This window comes from Symsagittifera roscoffensis, chromosome 3 (assembly GCF_963678635.1).
Source record: "Symsagittifera roscoffensis chromosome 3, txSymRosc1.1, whole genome shotgun sequence".
NCBI classification, from domain to species: Eukaryota; Metazoa; Xenacoelomorpha; order Acoela; family Convolutidae; genus Symsagittifera; species Symsagittifera roscoffensis.
Window position 1 is genome coordinate 52,924,740 of NC_087064.1, and position 25,417 is coordinate 52,950,156.

Genomic DNA, 25,417 nt, shown 5'->3' on the forward strand with positions numbered 1-25,417 from the left:
GACCTGAAATCAAAGATGGCTTCTCCTTCATGGACAAGGAAACGTACGACAGTCTTCCACTCACGAGATGGCTGGACAAATCAGGCAAACCGATTGAAGATCATCCTGAATTACCTAAAGAACCTCCAGGAAAGACCATCTTGAAGAAGAGCAGAAGGATTCCGATAGAGATAATACTCAAGTCGAAGATCGTGAGGGAGACGCTCAAGGCAAAAGGCTATGATCTTAACCAGGTAGAAGCGGGAACTGCACAGATAGATGATGACTTAATGAGGTTGCTCGAGAAACCATCAGATGATAAGCCCGTGATCCAAGAGAAGGGTCAAGAGGAACCGGAAGTCACTATACTTCGGAGAAAAGAAACAGTGAACAATACTGACTCCTCAAGAGGAAGCGTCACTGACAGCAAAGATGTTGTGCGGTCACTAGTTGACAAAATCCCCGAAAACATTCTGGAGCAGACCAAGGTTAGGAAAAAGAAAGTGGCGTTCAAAGAAGATACTGAACACCTGGGACTAGGTCAAGAGTCCGGGGAGTGGTCCATGTTCACGGAAGAAGAAACCGGAGAAGGAAAATTGTCCGGTGAAGAATGGGATGAAGACTCGGATGAGAGCAGCGAAAACCAAGACAGTCTGTGCATGATATTGGCGGAAGAGAAGATAAGGCACCACGACAGGGAGTTACAGACGGATCCATCTTCAGGAACGTACAATCTGGACATACAGGATATACGAGGTGGTGAAGAACTTGAGAAAATTGCGGTTTCAAGGAAGCCATTCAGGGAACTATCATGCAACTCAAACGTCAGAACGAATCTGGTGCCAGAAGATGATATAAAAATCGTGAAAAGGATGATATGCGTGAAGCTGAGTGATGACATCCACAACCCTGGTGAGATGAATGGACAGATCATGGCGCTAAAGGAGCATGTCAAGGCGAGATATAGGCTGTCAGACCTAATAAGAGCCCAAAAGAATGACAAAATGACAAGTAACCTATCCAAATGGATCCAGTCGGGGGTCAAGGAGAAGGGGGAACTCGAGGAAGACAGCTACAAGATCTTGAGCCAGTTCTACAAAGAAAAGAAAGACTTACTCTACCACACAGCTGATGGGGTGGTAGCATGCAAGAGGAAAGATGAGGAGAAGATATTACACAAACACAACCTCATCATACTACCACAATTGTATCAAACGGAGGTGCTTTTCAGATCGCACGACCAGATGGGGCACCAGGGGATAGATAAAGTACAACAAAGGATACTTCACAGGTTTGATTGGCCATGAATGAGAAAAGCTTGCGAGAGATGGGTGAATGCCTGCCTGGCATGCCTCCAGGTAAAAGACCCAAGGAAGATGAAGTTCCCCCTCAAGTCCGTCGAGAGCTCAGAGTTCAATAAAGTGGTGCAGATAGACCATCAAAAAATCTGCATGACGGAGTCAGGATATAACCAGATACTGGTTATAATAGATCACTTCACAAAGTTGGCGGAAGCGGTTCCGTGCCAGACGGCCTCGGCCGAGGAGACATGTGATCATCTGATAACGCATTGGATATCGCGGTATGGTTGTCCAATGACTTTCCAGTCGGACAACGGCAAAGCTTTTGTGGGGGACTTGACAAAAGAATTGATGAGGAGATCGCACATTGCTCAAGCACACTCGACGACCTACCATCCACAGACCAATGGGTTGGTAGAGAGACAGAACAGGACACTGGTCAACATGTTAAGGGTGTACTGCTCAAGATACATGACGGACTGGGATAAATACCTGCCACAGGTAGTAGGGGCTTACAACAGTACACAGCACTCAACGACGGGCATCAGTCCTTTCATGATGTTGACGGGCAGGGAGAGAGCAATGATTCTGACAGTCTTTTACCCGGAATACGAGGGGAAAAGGACGTCGCCTCAGGCATACGTGAAAGAAGCGATCAAAAGACTACAGGAGCTAAACAAGCTATGCAGGAGGAACACGGCGCAAGCGCAAATGAGACAACGCAGAAAATATGACAAAAAAATATTACAAGCAAAGCCATATGAAGTGGGCCAATACGTGTGGGTCTTCCAAAATGTCATACCTCCCAAGGGAACAAAGAAACTACTCAAGAAGTGGAGGGGACCATTCATGATAACGGAAGTACATCAACAAGGACGGTTCTACCGCTTGAGTACTGGGCGAGCAGCACATTATGAAAATCTGAAGCCTCACGTCCCGTCCCCGGAGGACTGGTGCATATCTAAGGACATGGAGGGTCTCGAGTACCTGGTGGTAGAGCCAGCGTGTGAAGTGAATGAAAAAGGCACCAGAGAGAAAAATGATGGTAATGAGAACTTGAGTTTGGACGACAATGAAAAGATAGAGGTGGAGTCTGAAGCAGGATCGTTTGTAGAAGAAGACTGGAACGACCCGGAGCAAGATGAGGTGCCAAACTGGATGGAGCCAGATCGACCAATACCACCGGGAACCAGGACTGGCAATCGTAAACGGACCGGCATGAGGTACAACAGATACGGGGATGACTTCTTGATCGATAAGATACAGCCAGACAAATTGGGCGAGGAACTACTGAGTGCAGGCGAACTGGAAGCCGAAGAGGAATGGCAGGTCATTGACAATGGTGGACACTATCCGCAGGAAGACTACTCGACACCAGAATTAGAGACGGATCTCGAACAGAGTGAGATAGAGAGGAGGGAGAAGACGAACCTGAGGATACTAGAGTGGATGCGCGATGTCAAAGACGAGAGCCACGAAGGACAAAGCATTCAACAAGTCGATGTATCAGCGGCAAATTACATGAAGACAGAGGACCCTCTTTTCGGATGGACGGCAACAGACAGGCCACTGGACATTCCTCAGGACAATTCAGACCCGACAACATCGACGGGGACGTCGATAAATATTTTTGTCCGGGGAGGAGGGGTAGGACTTACCAACACCGAAAATTTGATGATAAAGAAGCTCAAGGAAGTGAGAGAAACAAGCGAATTGGAACTGGAAGAAGAAGAGCCGGAGCCTACCATAAGTCGGAATTTCAAAACGAAATTCGAAATACCCAATGAGTACTCGGAAAACATCATGATAACGGATAGCGACTTCATCCTGTCAAACAGGACTAGCGCGATCTGCATCACGGCGGACATGAGTTTCAAATCAAGATTGGAAGCTGACTTCAAAAGAGAGTACCAGAACGTGGAGTTTCTGTTCAGACAGAGACCAGGACTGGGAGGGATGGCAGCGCTTCCACCATCAGTAGCACAAGTCCCGGGCAAATATCTGTGCTTCCTAGTGACGAGGGTCAATGACAGGAACACAATTGATCCCGAACACGTGATGTTGGCACTAACAAGACTACGAGACTTCATGATTGAAAGAGGAATAACGGAGGTCTCAATGCCGGTGTATGACCCAAACAGGGGCAAATTGAGCTCAAGGGAATTGTACGCTATCCTACACGTAGTCTTCGCGGAAACTGAGATGATAGTGTATCTTCACAAGAAATACTACTTGAGCATCGCCTGAGTTGGGCACACGGGGGTCTCGAGTTGGGCGTGAGGGAGGAGTCTCGAGTTAGGTACTGGGGTGCGGCACAGGTAAAGGGATCTTAAGACGCGATTGGCATGACAATTGAATTTTAGAAGGATTAACGGTGCTAAAACATAAAATGAATCTGCATGCTTTTAAAGAAATTCCAATTGAATTGTTTTAAGTGGAATGAAAATGATAAGATTTTAACCATACTGGTAAAAGGGGGGTTTCTAGGTTAGGGACATGACATGTTAAGTCTCAATATGGTTTCTGTTTTCAGATCAAGTTTGAAACACAAGTTGAAAATCCAACTATACTCAAGCGAGAGACAGAAAGGGAAATCTTGATTGAACTCGCGATAATCGACACCTGCAGCAAGTATTTGCAAGGGAACATTTCTAGAGAATTCTTGAGTTGGGTAATTCTTGAGTCGGTAAGGTAATTCTTGAGCTGGTTAATACTTGAATACATCCCGAAGTCACAGAGAATGGCAGACAGGTTCTGGAAATCCATGCCCGCGGCCCTGAAGAAGCCTACTCTCGATGAGCTGTACAGACGCCTGAGGGAACTGGATTATACCCAGATAGACGAGAGAATGGCGGTAATGCTGAATGCCATCCTCCAGTTGGAAGAACAGGGTGAGTGCAGGGAGTCTGCGACGGAGGCTGTCTTGATGGTCGGCTACACCACCGAGGGAATATCAAATCAGGAACAGACCAGATGGTTGTCTTGGAATGTGGATGGAGGAGTAAAGGGCTTTGACTTGGCAAGGAATCCTGGCCTGAGTAACAATACCGAATATGGTGCAGGAGAATTCCCACTACCAACTAGGCCTTGGTGTTCTAAAGAAAGAGCTCGAGAAGACGCAGAGAGAAAGGAACAAGGCGAACCTCGATCGGGATCAGGCAAAGCTGGATCGGGAAAAGGCTCAGCTGGAAAGGGACCAGGCGGTCATCGAACGAGATCAGACTCTGAGGTTGCTTGAGATGCTGCGGGCTGAACATCAGCAGGAACTAAGGGTGCGGGAGAATGCCGCGAATTGTGAGCAACTGTAGTCGGAGATGGAGAGAATAGAACAACGACAACGTGAACTTGATGCACAGAAGGGAGCCAGGCCAAAGGAGCGAGTGGTTACCAGCTCGAGGCCAGAGTCACGCATGGAAGTGGATGAAGCCCCCAGGGCAAGAGGACGGTTCAACCTTGACCGCGAGGCTCGAGAACACATGAGTGAAGGGTTGGAAGTCTGGATACCGAATGAAGCAACGTCCTCCCTGCGCAGCCTAGAAACGCAACCCATACGCCCGCTGATGGATGTGGTACTGCCGGGATATACCCCCAACATCAACCTCGAGCGGCAGTCAGGTGAGCGGTAGCTCATCGCGTCTGATGGAGCTGAACGAGAAATTGCGGCAGAGAAGTCGTGAAAGTTCGGCAAGGGCGGAGCTTCCTCTAACGTGGAGGGAACAGCCGGTCAGGAGCGTCATGATCTCGAGTTATAAGAAGAACACCGAAAAGAGGTACCACAGGCACAATCGGCTGGATTGGAATGCGGAACAGAAGGCCAGGAGGGATTGCTTTCATGATGCAGCCTGGGTGGAATATCTTGCGCCACCCCGTGTGCCAGAAGGCGCGGTCCACCTAATTATAGGGGACAGCCTATTGCGGGTGTTGACCCGGATCCAATCGCACTGGCAGACAGGAGTCTTGAGTTTCGCTGGAGCTGCCACGCACCAGATATTGGCAACGCTTGAGATGCTAGGGATGACGAAAGTATACACGGTGACCCTGATGATCGGAACGAATGATGTATCAAGGGGAGAAGCGAGGAAAGTAACGAGGCTGCACGACAAGATGAGCTGCCTTCTCGAGGAGCTGAGGATCCAGATGGATCCCATCCTGTTGACAGTATGTACTGTCCTTTATAATATGAAGTTCGATCAGCACGCCTTGGAAATGAACGAGAAGGTGCGGAACCTAAACGGGATGATCCGAGAAATTCACCGGAAGAGTGTGCTCCCCATCAGATTGTTGGACGTGGCGGAGCGCATGGAGCAAGCGGGATTCCCTGAAGACACCTCCAATGATGGAATCCACTTCGACAGACCGAGGGGAGCAGAGTGGCTGAATGACGTCTTTCAAGGACACATAAATGCGCTAGAGGCGGATCTGCTAGAGACGGCCCAATTCACATTCGGGCCACCTCCGAACCCACCATTCCTTGCCTCGAGGGCCTTGTCTAGTCGTTTGGGACCGAGGGTCGACTCTAGAGGCAGCTCAAGGAGCAACCAGGCTAGATTGCCGAGTGCCATGCCAATGGAGTCTGAGGAGGTGACGTCATCAACGCCTCCAGGTTCGGTAATATCCTCAGTGGTAGTGGCAGAGAGCAAGCGGGTGGAGAGGCCTATGGAGACCGCTCGCTTGAGATATCCAGAGAAAGTGAGAGGGCTGGACCTAGAAGGTTTGGAATGCAGGCGAGAATTGGCGGAGACTCTGGGTATTGAACGAGTGTCGCACGAAGACTTGAGCAGACATCATTGCGTGGACTGGTTGAAGGCTCATGAGACGCATTTCTTGAGAGCAAAACTGATGGAGACCGCGGACCTGACCGGAATTCCCACGAAAGCGATCATGGGACCCATCAACTATAGACCTCTCAAGCTGCTGGGGAGTCCTGGACTCATAGCAGAACCCCCCAAACACCGAACGAGCATCGCCAGGATCAGATTGGCGACCCCGGCACAGTTGAGGGTGGTGGACAAGCTGCTGAATCCGGGGGAAATGGAATTGCCAGATGCCGCTTACGAAGGCTCGAAGTTGGCGGAAGATCCCAGGTACGGGAAGCCCTGTGGGAGCACCCAGCTGGCCAAGACTTTGGCAGTTTACGATAGAGCAGATCCAGCTGCTGCGAGGGTAGTCATTGTGGCGGGATCAGACTTCGAAGGAACGTCTCCTAAGCTGTTTTGGCCGGAGACTCTGATATACTCTTTGCCAGGAGCCGAACTAAACCAGATGTTAACTCTAGTGGTGGCAATAAAGTCGGAGATGCCCTGTGAGCCTGAGCTGCTATTGTTTGCAGGAATGAATGATCATCTGCACGCGGCTGGACTTCTTGAGCAGCTGAAGGGCAATGAACCAACACCGAGAAAGATATGGGAAGCCATTCAGACGTTGTTTGCGGCGATGAATGAGGTGCAAGAGAATGTTGTCTCGAGATTCGGCTCCAAGACGAAGGTGGTGTTCACTACATCCCCTGGATACGCGAATATGCCACCCGCCCTACAATTCGTGTACGCGGTCTTGATCCTGATAGCAGAGGGAAACGGATGGCGAATTCTAATGGCAGCCCCCAATCGGGAATTGGAGCCATCGAACCTGAGGCTCCGCAAGTCAGAATTGGCAGCGGCTTGGGCGGACATATCTCATGCAATGAGGGGCTTTTATGGATTAGCCGACATCCTGATCGTATTGGACGAGGTGCTCTTGCTAGAGATATCGCACCTTGCCAGGCAACTTAAGTTCAGCCCAGTCATCGGGGACGATCACCCGGCGATAAACCAATTGACGGCCAGCTTGTGGTTTCGGAGCATGGAGGTGACGATCACAGGTTCCACCGGCAAGTCTAGAGGTCCGAGCAACGAGAGAAGAAATGTGGCCGAAACGGAGAAACAATTAGAGTCGATGGCATATCGTCTGACGCAAGAGAATGACTGGTGGCCATTTTTGACACCAAGGCTGGAGAACGCCACGAATAAGACGAGGGAGGATGCACCAACCCTCGTGAAACAAGTCTGGAGTTTTCTGGAGAAACAACTGGAGCTGGCCGAAGGAAGAGAGATGACGGTGGCTAGATTTGTCTCGGCAGCCAATGAAGTGACGATTGGCTTTATATCTGTTCTACCCCAGATACTTGTTCAACATGGGCCCAGCGTACATGTTTAGTCGAGGAGTAGAGACACTTCGGGTTGATGGGTATCTGGCACTAGTGCTCTTAACCCATGGGGAACTGGTGTCATTTCATCGATTGATGAAATATGGGGAGCCCCTGTCAATGGGGAAGGTACACTCGAGTATCGACACCTATTCCTACAAGTGTGCCGCGGGGTTGAAGACGCTGTTAGTGCAATACCTCATGATGCAGAATCGGCACATGACGAGTGAAGAGAAGAACCCAAAATCGAGAGAAGAGTGGAAGAAGATGAATGGAGGTATGCCTCTGTTGACGGACCTGTGCCTGGCAATGAGGTCGGACCCGATGGGGATAATCCGGGGTCTAGAGGAGGTGGTAACCTGCATTTACGGTCCAGCAGTGACGTACGCATTTCCAGATCCCCTGGTGACAACGTATCGTTACTCTGTAACGCACTTGAGTCTTATCAGCGTACTGGATGGGACGGCGCTCAATTGGTGTCGGCAGGAGGTGCTCAGGGCACAAATGAGTAATACGGTACTCTTTGGAAAACTGAAAGATGCCGAGTTGATAGTGTACAACTTCAGGGGACAGCTGCAATGTAGAATGGGAGGCAAACGCGAGGGCCCCATCGAGACATATCCCAAGTTCTGGAACTTGAACCCACTGACAGCAGACGGACGGGAGATCTTGAGGATTCCTGCTTGGAAGGACAGCTTTGCAATGATTAAGAGGGAGCTGGAGGCCATAATGGAAAAAGAAATCCTGCCAGCCACCATGCCTGAGTTCCCGATAGTCAGGAGGATGACCTTGGGGATGAACAGTCCCTTAGTAGTTCCATCCATAATTGCGAGGATGACAACGGAGGAAATGCAGAAAGACTTCACTGATGGCTGGGACCCCCTGTTCGTCGGCTATACGGCGGCGGTTTATTTCCACACTAGCGAGGCGAAGATAAATTCGTGGACGACGCAAGCTAAAAAGATGAGAGGCTCGCAGCCCCCCGGATATGAGGTGCGAAAGTTCTTGAGAGCTCTTGAGCAGGAGGGACTTGAGAACATGCTACCAGTATGGGATGATGGCAGGATGATCATGAAGGAGGGGCATATTGCATTGACCGACGACATGAAATTCGCGACACGAAAGTATAGAGCACCCTATGGCTTAGAACAGGTGGAAATGAGACAGGAGGGAAATGAACTGGATGCAGCAGGTCAACTGTATGTGGCCCTGACGGAGTACAAGAGATTGGACCCGGCGACACCATCACCACTGTCAGTAGATACACCTGGAGACAAGAGGAGTGGACCCGTGGAAGACCGGTTCAAAAGAATTCTCGAGAGAAGAAGAGCTGAGTCAGAAGAAGAGAGTATGGATGAAACTCTCAGCGAAGCCGGCGAGGACATGGAAGTGGGGAATACGCCTGAACCAAGACCATCAGGGGAGGAGCTCACCACTCAGGAGCTGTTGAAAGACTTGAGCGAGGAGAATTGGGCAGACACTGCCACTCCACCTCTGACCCCGTCTCCCCGGAAGAATCTGGAATTGCCATTGGCGAGCGAGACCTCCAATATGGGGATGATACTCTTGAGTTCGGAGGAAAGGGAAAAGAATACATTCGAAGGAAATAAGGACATGTTCATGGGGACTCTGGAGGACGACGCTTGGCAAAAGTTCTTGAAGGAATTCAATCAAGAAGTGGGCAGCGAGACGACGCTGGACAAATTCAAGGATGAACTGTGGGACACAGTTGTGAAGTTTGGAGAACCGCTTCTGATGGGGACGGGCCTGGATGAGAAGGCGAGAAAGGAGCTGCTGAACAAGCTGATAGAGCTGAGGAAGTCACGATCAAAGACTAGAGACGAAAAATGTGAAGACAGCTCTACTCTGAAACAAAAAACTGTAGATAAAATAGTTGATGATATAAAAGGGCATAAAGTTGGGACTAGTAAAATGATTAAAAGTACTAATATCCTTAAGGCTCGAGCAGGGGGAGGCAAGAGTTGGAAGGGTTGGAGGTAGACAGAGAGGTCGAATCAGTGATGATAACCACAACACCCTCAAGCAGAGATGTGAAGACTCGCAAGAGGAAGAGAGAAGTAGAGGGATTGAGTAGTCCTTCAGTGGCTGCTGTCTCGGAAGGAAACTTGAGAGAGACGGCGCCCCATGGTTTTGGCGCGATGCAAGGCGGCGGCATACAAGAGCAACACGGAGCTCAGAAGACCACTCGAAGTAGAGAGGGAAATAGAGGCTTCCACCAGTTCGACATCGGAGGAAGACTTCAAGCCCCAGAAGATAAACGTGAAGAGAGGTTCAACGGACGGACAGACATGGGAAGTGGATGTCGGCGTGGAATGGGTCTCGAAGGGACACCAGGCCACGGGGAAGCAAGTGACGAGTGATCCACTGGAGAGGAGCAAGACGAGGAACACCTCCCGGCCATGATGGGCGGCCCTCGAGACATTGAAGGAAATGGAAGACTGCTTGAAGAAGTTGGACAGTGGATTAGCTCGCAAACGACGCAATTGGGCCACCCAGCAAAAGGCTGAGGTTAACAAGATAGAATTGGCGAACCAGCTGAAGAGGTCCTGGCAGAACTTATTGAAGGATCATTTTGAAGAGGCAATGAGGACACCCTCATCAGCACCGCCATTGATGGCGAATCCCTTCGTTAGAACCGCAGGACAATTGATGTTCACCTGGAGTCTGGTGGGAATAGAGTTGGAGACACTGACCTCGTATGACAGGTTGAAGTTGGGAAGCAAGAAGCTAGAAGTGTATCAAGCACTGATGCAGCACGTGGCCAGGGATAATTCAGGCTTGAGCCTGGCTAGGAGGAAGGATGCCACATGTTTCTTGAGATGGATAATGTCAATGATGTCTGATAGCACCATCTTGGCGTGCTACCAAAGAGCAAGCGGAAGTAGAACCGTGGAAAAGAGAGTCTCAACGATCATCTTAAACGTATATCAGAGTACTGGAATAGAAAAGGAAGATGGTTCCAGACTACCCTAGAGAACCACAGAAAGCTGGACGAGGTACGGAGGTTTTACAATAAGAAGTTCGAAGAAGAACATGATGTTCACCGTAACCTGGCCTCGCCAGAGCAGTACTCGAGACTCAGTGAGAAGGGGGAATACCAATACGTGTCGGGAGTGATGGGGATAGCCTACAACCCCTTCTTAGACTCAGAAACTGGAGGCGCTCACAGGAACCACGAGGTAGCGGAGCTGCTGAAGTTTTGGACAGAAAAAATAGTGGAAATAGACGCGGTGGAGAAAGAGAGGCCGAGCCTGGGCCTGATTCTTGAGAAAACACCGGAGGTGGTGAGCATACCGCGCTCGAACAAGAGAGTTGAAGTGAACATGGGTGATGGCAATGGCTTGTTGATCACGAACTTGGAAGTGGTATGGAAGTTACTAAGACCCTCCTGGTGCCCACATCCCCACGCGAGTCTGATCGAGGAGACCACCGAGCGGGTGAGATTAGCACCAACGGAAGATGAAGATTTGGCAAAGTTGAGTGTGGTGCACAAACTGATCTTACCTCAGATGAAGGAGTCAGGCGAAAAGACGAACAATCTCGAGTCAGCAAAGAAGATGGAGCAGGGTAGCTGTCTGGATTCTACGTGTGGGAGTGGAGAGCACACCTGCGATGGACGATCATGTGTCAGGATACTGTCCTTTCAAAAAGAAGATCTGGTTACTTGGTTTGAAGACATCAGGGAAAGGGAGAAAAGTGAAGTACAAATAGTGGCGGAGTGTTACGCGAGAACTACGGTGAACATAGCGACAGCTCTCGGATTCTTCTCGAGAATGTGTAGTCTGCAGTCACTGGAGAGGCTAGAGTCTGAACACCATTTAGCGACTGCGTTGAGCGTGGAATCATGGCCTGGGGTGTTGCAGGTGACTCAAAAACATATCCGGAGCTGGAAGGTTGGTCTCGAGGCGGAAATGGGGTTTCCCATGAGCGAAGCTTATGGCCTGCCATTGAACGCAAAATCCCTGATAGGGTCAATGATGGCCAATTTTTGCGGAAGCCACTACCCACTGCACATGGCGATGGTGGAAGCATCCAGCCAGAGAATATTGGTGGACAAGGCCTTCTCAGTGCCCAAGTGCGTGAGGTTGGCTCGGGTATCGCATCACTCGCACAAGTTGTTGAGGAAAATCAGAGGGACCGTACCGAAAGAGTTGAGAGATGACTTGAGTGAAATCTGGGGAGAAGAGCTTTTGAAATTGGAAAGTGAGAACACAAGCGATCACGAGAGACAAAACGTGATCGGAAAACCTGTGGGGGGTACTCCAAACATGGGAGAGAACGACACGATGCATGAGAAAATGATGGAGCTTGAGCCTCTCTTGGAAGCCTCGGGGGAGCGTAACCTCAGGAGCATTGAGATCACCCATGGAGAATGCCCATGCCACTGTTTGGCACAAACGGTGTGGTATCCAGATCACAAGAACCTCTGCCTGGTGTGGGATATGGAAGAAATTCGGTCGATCGGATTACCGGATCACAGGCAGAAGGTGACGCTCTTAGTAGTGAGTACGATGCTGGCTCTGAGATGGATAGAAGAGAATATAACGAAGTATCGGGAAGCGAAGACGCCAACGGCTGAGTCAATATATGCGATAGACTACAGCAGGAGACTCGAGTTGTTTGAGACTGCATGCAAAGTATTCGCCATACCAATGGAAGTCAGACACGTATGGAGCCGCTTGAGGTGCTTTCCATGGTTTCGAGCGACACTGACGTCTTGGTTATACATGACAACGAAAGATCACATGAGAAAGCATCAAAAGGAGTATCGACAGTTCCAGGCCGAGATTGGGCCGGAAGCTTTCAAGAGACCCCTGTTAACCCATCGAAATGCGATCACGACAGGATGGAAAAGAGTGGGTAAAATGTCTAGAGACAATACCAAAGCGAGGGAATCGATACTAGAGGAGGACTTGGCGAAGAACGTGAGCCTGAGCCTGCACAACTCCTTTTGTTTGAACCAGGAATCTAGGGTGAAGGCACTACCCAACCAGGCAAAGAGGTTGCAGGAGCAAAAGGAATGGTTGCGATCCTATGAACAGCTGAAGGCTTGGGAGGAGATCGTGATTAGCTCCGATGATGAAGAAGAACTGTTGAGTACTTCAGGGTACGGCACCTCCAAGGCGAAGAGTGCGAAATGAGCGGATGGTTCGAAGAGATCTTGAGTCTTGAGAGGGAAGGGGGGCTTGAGTGTGAATCCGGATGAAACCTGGGTTCACGAAAAAGAAATTTTAACGAATCAGATATTGTTATTAATATGTTATATTTACTATATAAATCAAAATGCTGCATGACAATTTCCTGATTGAATGGGACAAAAGAAATTTTAAATAATCGGCTTGAAAAGCGAGAATTCAAGGGTGCAGGTGTGTGCGGATTTTGATTGCTGTTTTGCGATAGTGTGAAAATTTTACATGGCCGTGAATTTTGGGGTGTAGATAAGCTTAAGTCTGCTGCAAACTTCTGTAAATGACCACTGGCACTGTACCTTGAGCAATACTCGGTTTTATGGGACTCACTGGCAGACGACAGCACGCGATGAGGACATCGATCTTGAGTCCGGGTAGTATGTGCCAGACGGTCATATTTGGAAGTTTGACCTTGGGAAAACAAGAACGCTTAATTTTGGAGTGAAATTTGATTTTTCAAAAATTCGAATGGAGCCTGTCATGCACGATTTTCTCGCGATAACTGAAAACCGAAAAAGAGAAATCAAAACGATCGAGTAACAATCGCGGGAAAGTTGCCACATAAAGCAGTAGGAAATTGCCATTCGCAATTTCCGTCACAATAAAACTAGAGTAGAGCTGTCCTATCTGAAACAGAAGGAAGCGTATTCCCGAGAACTGGACTATTATTGCTCGACTGGATTATTATTCAAACTGGACTAGAGTGAACCTTCGATGGAAAGGTGGACAGCTTGAGTGTCCCAATGGTTCACGAGAAACTATACTCTAGAGTTCAAACTTGTTCCTGTTATTGAAACTGATAAACATTAAACTCATTTAGTTATATTATTTAATTCTCGAGTTGCTTACTAACTTAATTACTCCCAGTTCTTGAGCGTGCTACGATGTGAGTACCCAATTTAAATTTCTAGAGTGTGTTTTATGATTGTTATGTTGAGGTAAGGCGAGTTTTAGGTTGATCCATCTGAAATGGATCAAAGTTCCACTGTCTAATAAAAAGTAACTTAACGGATTGTTCCGACCCGGTTTTTAACGGCGTTCATGTATTTTGGGTATCTAGAGACCTAAGTATGGGGACGTTCTTATTTCTAGAGTGGGGGGATATTTTGGTAGTAGCCTTTAAGCTGTAACGGGTTGTAGTCTCATGTCACAAGCGAACCGAATTGGCTCCGACTGATTTGAGGTAGAAAAACACAAGAGATAGTGTCCCTGACTCTTGAGCCAATGGTTATAGGGCCTATTTTTCTTAAGCCTCATGTGTGACTACAGTAGACGAATGTTACATTAATTAACGATAACGACACTGAAACAACCTGCCAGGCGGTAGAAATTTTTCGTATACTGTTGTCAACCTTAAATAGAAACGTGGATAAGTATGTATAAATCGAACGGAGCTGAGAAGATCTATAATCTTGCCCAGCTATCTTTCGCGATATTTATGAGGCTAACGGGGAAACCCCGGGAATAACAGAAAAAGTTAGAACTCTTCCTAATCAGTTAAATACTACTCTTTAATCGTTGTTTGATTTTGAACGTTTCGTTAATCAAATCGAACTTCTGTGAAGGTACTTATATGATAGGGACTACTTCAGTGCGTATAATATTTGAATTTGAAAAGTAATTTAAATGTTCTTATAGACCGACAAAGGGGTATCTTTTGTAGAATCTTTCTAACAATCCTGGAAAGAACATAACAACGGCAAGTAAAAAAATTAACCTCATCATCACCGTCTCTACTAAAGCGAATTTAATGTAGACTTTCATAAGAACGGGTCGACGAGTTTTTTAGGGTCTAAAGGCTAGCGGCCGAACGAATGAAATTAACGGTTAATATGCCTAAAAATAATGAAAAACCCCGAGACACGAGGTCATTCCTAAAAACGGGGGGTAATACGTCCATTCTTAATGTTATTTTTGTTTTTGTTTAAAAAAATACCTTTTCATCGGAATGAATCGACCTTTTCCTGACTGCTAGCCCCTCATGTCCTGTAAATGAAACCAGATGTTAGTTAAACTTAATTCAGGGTATATCCGGAGAGCTAAAAGTTATTAATAACCAATCAGTTCCAGAGTTAACCATTGAAGAGGCAGCTTCATAACTACCAAGAAGGGTTAGTTCCTGAAAACCCAGTCTTCCCGATTCGTAAAGTAAGGCCAGTAAGTATGGTAACTGCACAATCGTTACGTCTCGGAAGGCGTCTTTCTGTCGAAGTCGCTCGATCGTAGCCTCTAATCTTCGTCCAGTTCTGTCGTCTTGTTCTACTGAGCGAATCTGACATTTAGATCCAGTTTCAAATTTGGATTGAAAATTAGTAATGTATGTTGTAGTATTTTGTGATTGATTTTTTTTTATCAGAAAGAGGTATCGATAGCTCAATCGGTCAATAGCAAAGGATTGCTGAATTCATTCGTGGATGCAATATTTAATATTTCAGATAATTTCTATGGTCTGATATTGTTTTATGAGTACAAATCCCAAACCAGGAAATATAACAATTCTACAAAATAAAACTGATAAAAGGACAGAAGCAGGATCGCGTGCATCAGTTAAACCCGAAACCGTGGCTCCATATATCGGGCTGCCAGGTGGGCCTTTTGTTGCCCAGAAAGGAGGAGTGTTAAATGGTGACTTTGAGAGGGGAAAAGAGTTTGAGGTTTGTATGGGCTGTTCCCATTTAAGTCCCGCAGACTAGTAACAAGTTATATCACCACAACCCCATTAAAATTTTGGGGGCTATAATTTGCTCGGTTGGGAGGGGGATGTTTTTCTGAAATTGGTTTTTCAATTTTTTCACAAAAAAAAAAACTTTTTTTTTCAAGGTTTTTTTCGACTTTGTTTTTTCCGTCTCCTCTATTCGCTTGCTTGGAATGCTACTCTTATGTTGGTAGTTATCTTGGAATGGTTGTATCACAAGTACTGGTAAGCTCCTCTTCAAATCTGTGTTTTATTTTTGACCATTCAATCTGATGACGCATTTTGAATTCGGGTTCTATTAAGTTTTTCCACGCAAAATCAAGTAGCACAAATAGTTATGGCAATCGGTCGGGCGGCTGATATATCTTATTAAAGTGTTTTTCTTGAAACAAAACAGGTTTAAATATTTTGAGTTTTTTTTTCGAGGGAGAGTACGAGCTCATTATCAGGCTTTTGTTCAAATCCTAAATGGAAAGAAAATTTTATTATAATAGTTCGAGCTTATTTTTTAAATTGACTTTTGTTTTCTGGGTTCAAATCCATTCGTCAATTAGAACGCAAATTGTAGTCTCGAATAACAAAAGCTGAAATGGCGCATAAAAATGTGATTGATCTTTTACTTGAAATGTTGGGTTTAGCTTGATATCGCTGCGGAATAAATATTACATTTTGTTTCAGATTTCTAAATTGGTATAATGTCAAAACAATGGCAATCAAAAATTCTTGAAATTGAATTATTTTTCATATGATGTATATACAGGGGCGAATCTAGTTTTTTCCCGAGGGGGATGGTGGTCGATTTTAAAAAAAAAACAATTTGTTGACATCCCTCGGGAAAAAACTAGATTCGCCCCTGTATATACATCACATGAAAAATAATTCAATTTCAAGAATTTTTGATTGCCATTGTTTTTTTTTGACCAAATTGGTGTCCCGAGCTTTTTCAAAACAGTATTAAGAACACATTTTGCCAATTTTTTCTGCAACGCAGGCAAATGTTTGTAAAAAATCCCCAAATGCCGTTCCTATTGGGTTCTTTTTAGAAAGTTTTGACCAAAAAATGCGTTTTTTCGATGCGCGCTCTCCTTCAAATTATAAAAGGGGCCCTTCCGTTTAGGTACGGTCGTGCACAAGCTAGATAGGGCTCATACCAGCATTATATCCGCCCCTGTATTCATATTTTACTCAGCATATATACTTTTTGAATCTAAAAAGGTGAAAAATAGTTCAGAGAAAATCAATCATTTTTTGTCTCCATGAATTCATTCTGCTAAGGACATTCTCTCAGGCTTCACTCTGGGATATAGTTGCTGCCAATATCGTAAAATTTAACAAGCTTGATAAATAGCATGATAACAATTTATTTTTATTATTTTTCACGCTTTCCAAATGTCTGATGGCTGTGTTTTGAAGTTTAAAAACCTAATATCGACTTCCGTCTTAGCATTTTTCAAAAAGTAAATATTTTAGCGGTAATTTTTGCATTATAGAATGATGTCATTTTGAAGAGTACTGGAGCTCCTGGTTTGTCAATTGCCGTTAGAGCTAAGTTGGATGTAGAACCGAAACAGCATCAGGTATGCTACTTTTACATTGTCCTTTTTCTTTCTCAATACTGTGAAGCATTTTTTCCTAGAATGTACGAAAGGAGGTGAAGCGCAGTGAGTTTTCCCCGCTGCGACGAGAGCAGAATGGCCACCAGTCTCCAGGCCGTTATGGGATCAAAAGCGAAGGCGACAACTCCAAATGGAAGCCTATTCCTCCTCTTGAGCAGGGTCAAAAGCAGCCTGAATCTGGTATGAATACAACGACCTGCTTTTTTATTTTGTTTATCCTTGACACTTGTTGATTTTGCACAATTTTGGACTTTAGCAACAGCAGAGCCTAAGAAGGTTTCGAGCTCTGCTGAGGATAAGCTGAAGCTTGAACGAACATATATGCATCCTGTGAAGTTGATTGACATTAACTTCAAGTGGACCGATTCTGACCTCAAGGTAAATGAGAACCAACATGTTTGAAAGTCGTTTTCACGATTTGACGACACAACATTTTTTTCTTTGTGGACATCAAAGTAAACCATTAGTCATTTCAGCTACCGTCGGAAGGTACAAACCATTTAGTGATCGGTGTCATAGGAAAGCAGGGAGTTGGCAAGACTACGCTAATAGAAGCGTTGCACAGTGGATACCGCTCTGGGCATACCAAGTCAGCATCTGGAAACAAATCTAAAGCACGGTAAAGACCTTGTTAGTAATCATTTCGCTCTGGCTGGTTTGTAAAACCACTTTATTGCAGAGAGGCGCAGCGATTTGATACCAACGGAGTGACGATGCGAGTCTCGAATGACCGGATGATACTGCTAGATTGCCAGGCGGTGTTGAGCGGATCTGTTTTGGACTGGATGAATAAAATGGACCGAATGCCTCCGCCGGATGTCAAGTTTTCTGACAACTGGCATGAGCTGCAGGTTTGCATGCAGCAGTGAATGAGGTTTTAGTGAAAAGGCTAAACAGTCACTAATTACTGCTGCGATTACAAAAAACCTTATTTCCCATTTTTCTCGTTATTGCACCCCTGCTTAAATTGCGTTTACTCTTAGTTAACTCATTCGCACAAAAAGCAAGTTTTGGGCAATAAAATGGTTTTGAAGCAGGCAGGTGGCTATATTGCAAGAGACTTATCCTACATTCGATACCTTATAGGAAAGGTAAGATAAATTGCCATTTAAAGAGGAATATTTTGGCTCCTCTACCGTTTTCACCCAAGAGAAATAAAAACAGATTTTGTGCGTTAGCTTTTGATTCACGCGGTTGTGTGTAAAAACGAAGTGTTTTTGAAATTAGTGAATAACCATGCATGCCATATATCAAAACAGCCGGAAAATGTTGACATAATTTTGATTTGGTAAAAATCTCAGGTAATTGTTGATTGTTCAGAGTCTCCAACTGGTGTGTTTCCTGCTGTCTGTGTGTCACACAGTGTTGGTGGTGAGTGAGTGGGGTGTCGACGGGGAGATGGTGGGCCTGGTGAAGTTGGCAGACGTCCTCAAGGCATCAGCCCCTCCAGTCACAGATAGAAACGGAAACACTCTCCCCCCAGTCAACCACGTCCCAAATGTCGGTTAGTACAAATATTCTTTGAACCGGCAATTATCCTGAGGCGTCAATGGTTTATAGGCAACAACTCTTAACAGATACATAAGCTGCAAGCATTGATTCACGCACACAAAACCTGTCGTGCCGTATGCAAGCGCAGCGGAGCAAGCGATTACTACTTGCGAATGCCTTGTTCCGAATTTAGCTTGTTTAGAGTAATGAACGTAGTGAAGGCTCTTATATAGGTCTTGCTGATTTTTTTTTCAGAAAGTCCAAAATATTGATGCACTTAGATATAATACACTTTTTGAGTTCAAATAAATTCATCTGCTGAAAGTGACGTAAATTGCACTCTCTGTATACGAACGTGGAAATGGCGCGAAAAAACGTGAACGATTTTTAGTTTCGAAAGTGGAATTTTATTTTTGAGATTTCCCAGCGGAATAAAAACTTTACCTATTGATCCAGTTTTCTCAAGTTGGGTTCATGTTATCAAAAAAGCGCCAATTATAAATTGTTCTAGAAATTCAAAGAACTTAATGGGCATCTATTTTTTTCTTTGAAATTCGAAAATTCGATTTTTTAAAGAAATCCAGTGTTTTTTGTTTACTTGCGTTCATTACTCTTTTCGAATCTTCGATTGGCTATGTTCACGAATTGCCGTCCGGCTATTAACACAGACTTTTTTGTTCCGACTTTCGTAACGAAAGTAACGGAATATTTGTGCTCAGGTGGTTTTTTTCTTCAGACAAATTTCGACTTTTTAACTAGCCGTTTTTGACGGAATTTTTTTTATTCAAAAAGTATTGTTGCCCTGAGATTAAATTTGGATAGATATTTTACCTGTGATTGTTTTTCGTAAAGTTATGTGGGTTGTAAAATTTCCATTTTGACCAATTTGGGACAATTAACGCATGATATATTTCGCCCTAATAATGTAAGAGGAGATTTAATCATTTTTTTTTCATTACGTTTAATTTTTTCATTTTATTACTGCTCCATAGACTGCTCTATAAATTGAGGCATGTTATTTGGTAATTTTTTTTTAATTGACTGGTACTGCTAATGCGTCCTAATTGGCGTGCGTCACTTAAGAAATTTTGAAGACTCAAAGTTTTACTCATTCCGTTTTTCCCAGTAGCGTTATCGGTCATATTTTTGCGTGTGTATGCGAAGTGCAACTTCGCCTCTGTGTTATTGATACATAAAGATTGATTGATGTTAATTTCGAAGACAATTAACTAGATGATTCGGTCGATGATTTTGTTAATGTATTTGCTAGTGTTCGTCGTGAACAAAGTTCAGCCTGTGAAGAATGAAAGCGAGAACTTCTTGAATGATGCAAAGATGATCAGTGAGACCCTCAAAGGATCCAAGCTCAACTTCGCAAGTAAGGCATCGCAGTTCATGAATTTCTGTACTAAGGAAGCTTTTTTGAAGTTAATGAATAAAGTGAATTTTCATTTCATTTAGATCATTTTAGCAGCCAAGCGAAAAAATATATTGAATCAGTTTTCTCATATTGGTTTTTTATTTTGAAAATGCTAAAGATAAAAGGCTCAAAGAGGAGATTTGAGCTCATATTTTTTGTGTGAAAAAACTTAAAAACGAGTGTTTTTCTGGTTTGTTTCCTTGAGTTTATTAACACTTTTGCGACAGTCGGTTGGCTGTATTTTATAACTAAGTTTGGTTTTGAAAGCACTGTTTGTTTTTATCAAAATGAGTTGCAAACTTTGCTGGTTCGATGCTACGAAAAATTGTTTTTATCTTCAGGTGGTGTCAGTGACCCAGTTCTTAAAAAGGATACTAACTATGTCGGTAGCAGTAGTGAAGATGACAATATGGAACTAGACCGAGTGAACCTGTGTTGCATTCCCATGAACTCCTCCTGGAGGGTTTCTGGTAGGAAGGAAACCTCGGGCAAGCTGGTCCGAAGAGATAAGCAAAAGACTACGGGTATGCTTACCTATTTCCAAATGGCGAAGATTTGTTAGAGATTCAACAACAAAAATCTGAAAAAAAATACGAACTAGTGAGCGTGGAAAAAAATACTAACTAAAGAAGTGTCTCGAATTAGTTCATTGGTACTTTTTAGTTAGTATTTTTTTCACGCTCTCTAGTTCGTATTTTTTTCTGTAAATTGGCAATGAAGTCTGACCTACTAATTGAGATTTCAAGTTAGTTTTGCGGGTTGCGGTCAAAAAAAGTATTTAATACTCGTCAATAAGTCAGAGACAAATATTAACCAATGACAATTGAGATAAGAAAAACAAGCGTACGCAAGAATAACAATTAAATATTTATTTCAATTTTGTATTTTGAGTCCCAATTATGTATAGGGTTCAAAGGACGACCGGGATTTGGCGAGAGCTTGAGATGGTTGCGCAACACACTGGTCACTGTACCCAACTCACAGATATCGGTGCACCACACGGAGAAACATTGGTAAGTGGCTGAGAATAAATAAGAGCTTGAACAGTGGTAGTTAAGTAGCTAAGGTCTGCTCCTCTGTTGAAAGGTCGGTTGTTCGAGGCTCTCCATAATCAGTCTTCGTTGCTTTGTGCATGTGGCAACCATTCTGAGCCAAGTAAAATAACGAAACAAATTTGGTCATTAAGCAGTCGCTTAACAGCGGCTTTCCATTCGGTCACGGTTGGAGGGGTCCCAGTGTCATCCGCCTCCTCAAGGTGGGACTGGCTGCGGCTAAATGGAAGACAGTACCCTCCCCCATGGTTGGTCCTGCATTGAGCAGGACCGGGGGCTAATTAAAAAAAATTAAAAAAATGCAAAATTGAACAGATCATATTTTGTTTCTTTCCCTCGTGGTTAGATGGTCTAAATCTGATTGACTTATGAATGATTGAAAACCCATACGTGTCAAAGATACTTATATAGGTCTTGTTGATGTTTTAATTTTTTTATATAGGAAAATGTCTTACAATTTATGCACGCTCAATTTTGATTTGCGTACATACATAATGCATACATACATACATACATACATACATACATACATACAAACATACATACATACATGCATAGATACATATATACAAACATACATACATACATACTTAATATATACATACATAACATATATACATACATATATACATACATACATACATACATACATACATACATACATCAAGCATACATACATACATACTACATACGTACATAGCACATGCATAAATATTGTAAAGGTCATGAAAAACGTGATCGACTTCTAGTTTCGAAAATGAATTTTAAAGTTCAGATTTCCCAGAGGAATTAAAAGTCTTTTAATTTTTCTCTCTTTTCTCTAGTTATCATTTGCACCAGTTATCAATTGAACCAGTTTTCTTTAATTGGGTTAGTTTATCAAAAAAAACACCAGTCAAAAATTTTTTTTGAAATTCAAAGAGCTTTCATGGCATATATTTTTTCAAAAGTTGGAAATTTTTTCTGTTTCTTAGCGTTCATTACTCTTTCATTATAAATAATAGATTTGTTTTCAAGGAGGGAACATACTCGATTATTTTTTAAACTTGAATAATAAATTTGTTTTCAAGAAAGGAACAGACTCGATTTTTTTAACTTAAATCAAAACAATATAAAAAAATCCCATCTTGCAAGAACACCAAAAAGGCCAGTTCGCTGTCTATCGAGTGATGTCAGTTGGCTATGTTTATTTTTAGTTTTCTTGTTTTTCTGTACCTTTCCAGTATTCTGTTCGGCTGCTACGATTAGTTTGGAAATTTTTTGTTATTAACTCTGTGTTTTAGGTTGGCTCACAGTCAGAAGATGTGGGAGCTTACTAAGAAGTCTCAGCTGATCTCAGAGTACTGCCAGTTCCTAACGTGAGCAGATTATTTCTTACAGAGCAGGATTACATCATCGGCAGACATGACAGTTATGTAACACGTATGACGCAAGCGGGACTGAAGCAAAGCAACCAGCAACAGAACAAACAACTAAACCAACAGACAAGAAACGAACGATATGATACCGATTCTGTGCAAATCGAACAGAACATACTACGCAAAGCTGTCTACCAGCTAGCGATCAAAAACCGAGCTTAAGTCAACTGGAAAACCAGAGAAGGCATTCGTCCAATTAAAGACTCTCATATGGAGATTGAGAGATACGGAGTGCTAGCAATTTCGGTACACAATTTGTGGACATCGTCAATTGCGGTTGCTCCTAAGACGTGATTTTATATGACAAAGAAGGAAATTTCTCTACACTTCAAATTACCATTTGCTGAGCTCCCCAAGAAAGAGTTCGAATGCAAAAACTGAAACGTGGAGGGTTCTATTGCTGATCTTAGCTTGAATGGTGAATCGAAACTCCAATTTTTGCTTTATATTGTAACGGAGCTTTTGAGAGATGAATTAGTGTGTAAATTTAACCCACCAATAATGTTTTATGTATTTCCCAAAAATGTAACCAAGTCGCCAAACATGTGCTTTTTTGTATTTTTTTGCGCTGCACTTTTAAAAGTGTTACTGGTCCTTTTTGATTTTTTTCAAAAAATTATAAAGTTTGCGCTCGCTCAGTTTTAGATTTTGATGTTATGACTTCAAATTTCTGTTCAAGTTCTTAATAACAAAAATTTAAATGACGGTAAAATCGTTAACCGACGAAATAAAAAATACATCTTTTGATCCAGTCTTGTCAAATTGGGTTTTGAAGAAAATAGCGTCCATCATAAAAGGTTCGTGAAAATCAAAAGGTTAGGTAATATAATATTTCCTATAAAACTGGAAAACGGAAAATCAATAGTTTTTTTTCAACTTCCTTGTGCGTATTAACACTTTTCCGACTGTTAGTTATGCTTCAGAATCAAAAACTGAACGTGGTCATATTTTGTGCGCAATAAACTATCCTGATTTATGGTTGAGGTTTTTTTTCTAGCTTAAGGCTATACGGAGATGATGATGATAAGACGTGTGACGGCATGAAATTTGGATCTATTGCTCAATTTTGAAGTAGCAAAAAATTTGAAGCTCTGCTATCACGATCTCAGCAGTGAACGCTACCATCATATGGTTTGCGCTGATTCAGAGCCACATATTTTTTGAGCAATAGATCGAACTCATTTTTAGTGTATAGGAGTGCAAATTAATATCTGAAGTTATCGATGTGTTAGTGTAACTCGAATTCTCACAAATTTAAAAAACTGACAATTTATCGCGACAAAGTTTGCCCTGACTTCGAATTTTGTACCAGTATTTATGGAAAAGGGTGAACTTTGTGGACAATCATTACTTGATGAAGCCGAAATTTAATTTCAAATATGTCTTAATTTCGTTTTGTTTGAGCAAGGATTAAGAGTGGGGAAAAATTAACGTGTCATTAAAAATTTGAGAGTTGATGGTTGTAGTTCAGACTCCTTTATAGTCCAGATGATTTTTTTCTTTGTTTTTTTTAAGGAAAAACTCTAAAATTGCAGTCTCAAAATTAATTTTTCACGGTTTGATTTTTGATTTCTTTTTAAAATCAATTCATTTCCTTTGTTAAAAGGAAGGCAAACTCCTCTATTGAACAGCAAAAAATGTAAAAACACAAAAAAGTGAAAATGTTTCTGGTTTTGACCGTGGTTTTGAGTATTCAGAATTTCCAACGGAATGAAAAAAATATCCGTCCCAACAAAAAATAGAAAAAATGAAACTTTTTTGTTTGTCAATGTTTAAGAATGATGCCGGAGAAAAACATTTTCTCTTCACGAACAGCAAATGAGTATGCTTGTTTGATATATATTTTGATTACAAAACTTATTAAACAAGCTAAGCTTAGTCTATTATTACGAAGAATTATTTTTTCTAAACTAAGTCGCAAATAAAAATGCTCAGAGGCACTTTTCGTATATTTTAATTTAATCATGTTTAATCATAAACAAATTAAAAGCATATGGTGCTGCTTTATTTTTGCCCAGTGTTAGGTTCGTTTTGAAAAACAGTTATTATAAAAACGTATGGGTTTTGTTACTTTTTTTTTTAACTAGAGTACCAGTTTTCAAAAAAGTTCACCAATGGAAAAACTGAATGATTTTATATGTGACTGTATATTTTGCTAGTCGTTTTTCATTTTCCTACGATTTACGGTCATTTTCCTACGATCTACGATTTCCTAAAATTTTCAGTAGAGTTTTTTGATCTATTTGTTATGAATTTTTTCCTTTTCTCAAAAATTAATTTTTTTTTTATTAGCCCCCGGCCTGCTCAGTGCAGGACCAACCGTGGGGGAGGGGGAGATGTCATCCATTTTGCCGCAGCCGGTCCCACCTTGAGGAGGCGGATGACACTGGGACCCCTCCAGCCGTGACCGAAGCGTGATTTAAATTTGAGTCAAAAATTAAATGAGCAGTTCTGAGATGAGGGTTCCACTAAATAAAAACACATTATGAGAATCTTTCCTTCCGAGGCGGCTGTACTCTAAATTTGGTAGAAAACAAGTTACGGCCTCAAACAAGCCATTTTTTGCCATTTTGTTAATTTTCAAAACTTTTGACTTTTCGCAATAACTACCTGGCCAAATCAGAAGTTAAGGGTTTAACAAAACGAAAATCAATTAGTAATGCGAATGATCACCGCACAAGAAGCTATGCCATGCGTTTGGAAAAAATTATAGGCCTTAGACAATGTCCATTTTTTGAGTTTTCGCACTTTATTTAGAAACTTAATTTTTTTTCCAAAAACTAACCTGCTGATTTTGAGTTTAATAGTTCATTCAAATCAACATGGTGCTTTAGTTTTCCATGTGCAATCTGTTTTACCCGATTTTTTTTTGTAGAGGAGATGATATGGATTTTGGAGTTATGAAATAGTAGTTTTCTCATTTAAGTAAGCGGCTTGTTCCCTACTTGAGCAAAGAAATCACTATGGTTTTGCTTGAAGTCCATTTTTTTGAAATTTTAAGCATTTCGGTATCAGTAAAATATATGTTTTAAAATATTAAAACAGGTAGATCCA

General features: G+C 43.0%; 2 protein-coding genes across 2 annotated transcripts in view; both read left to right on the top strand.

Annotated features, from left to right (window-relative positions):
- Positions 1-25,417, top strand: part of LOC134841220 (probable splicing factor, arginine/serine-rich 7) — a 446,664-nt gene that overhangs the window by 254,404 nt on the left and 166,843 nt on the right. The window lies entirely within an intron of this gene.
- LOC134842122 (nonsense-mediated mRNA decay factor SMG9-like) lies at positions 15,111-23,745 on the top strand. The gene is made up of 11 exons (XM_063858315.1): positions 15,111-15,325; positions 16,857-16,943; positions 17,003-17,162; positions 17,239-17,360; positions 17,459-17,601; positions 17,662-17,833; positions 18,303-18,486; positions 19,744-19,851; positions 20,235-20,417; positions 20,801-20,906; positions 22,229-23,745. Exons 1-11 carry the CDS (start codon positions 15,134-15,136, stop codon positions 22,305-22,307), a joined length of 1,536 nt encoding a protein of 511 aa, XP_063714385.1. The 5' UTR covers positions 15,111-15,133; the 3' UTR covers positions 22,308-23,745.

Coding starts and splice junctions, on each gene's coding strand:
- LOC134842122 (XM_063858315.1), top strand. CDS start 15,134: ATGAGTACAAATCCCAAACCAGGAAATATAACAATTCTACAAAATAAA. Junction 17,361..17,458: donor GGACCGATTCTGACCTCAAG/GTAAATGAGAAC, acceptor TAGTCATTTCAG/CTACCGTCGGAAGGTACAAA. Junction 20,418..20,800: donor AGATAAGCAAAAGACTACGG/GTATGCTTACCT, acceptor AATTATGTATAG/GGTTCAAAGGACGACCGGGA.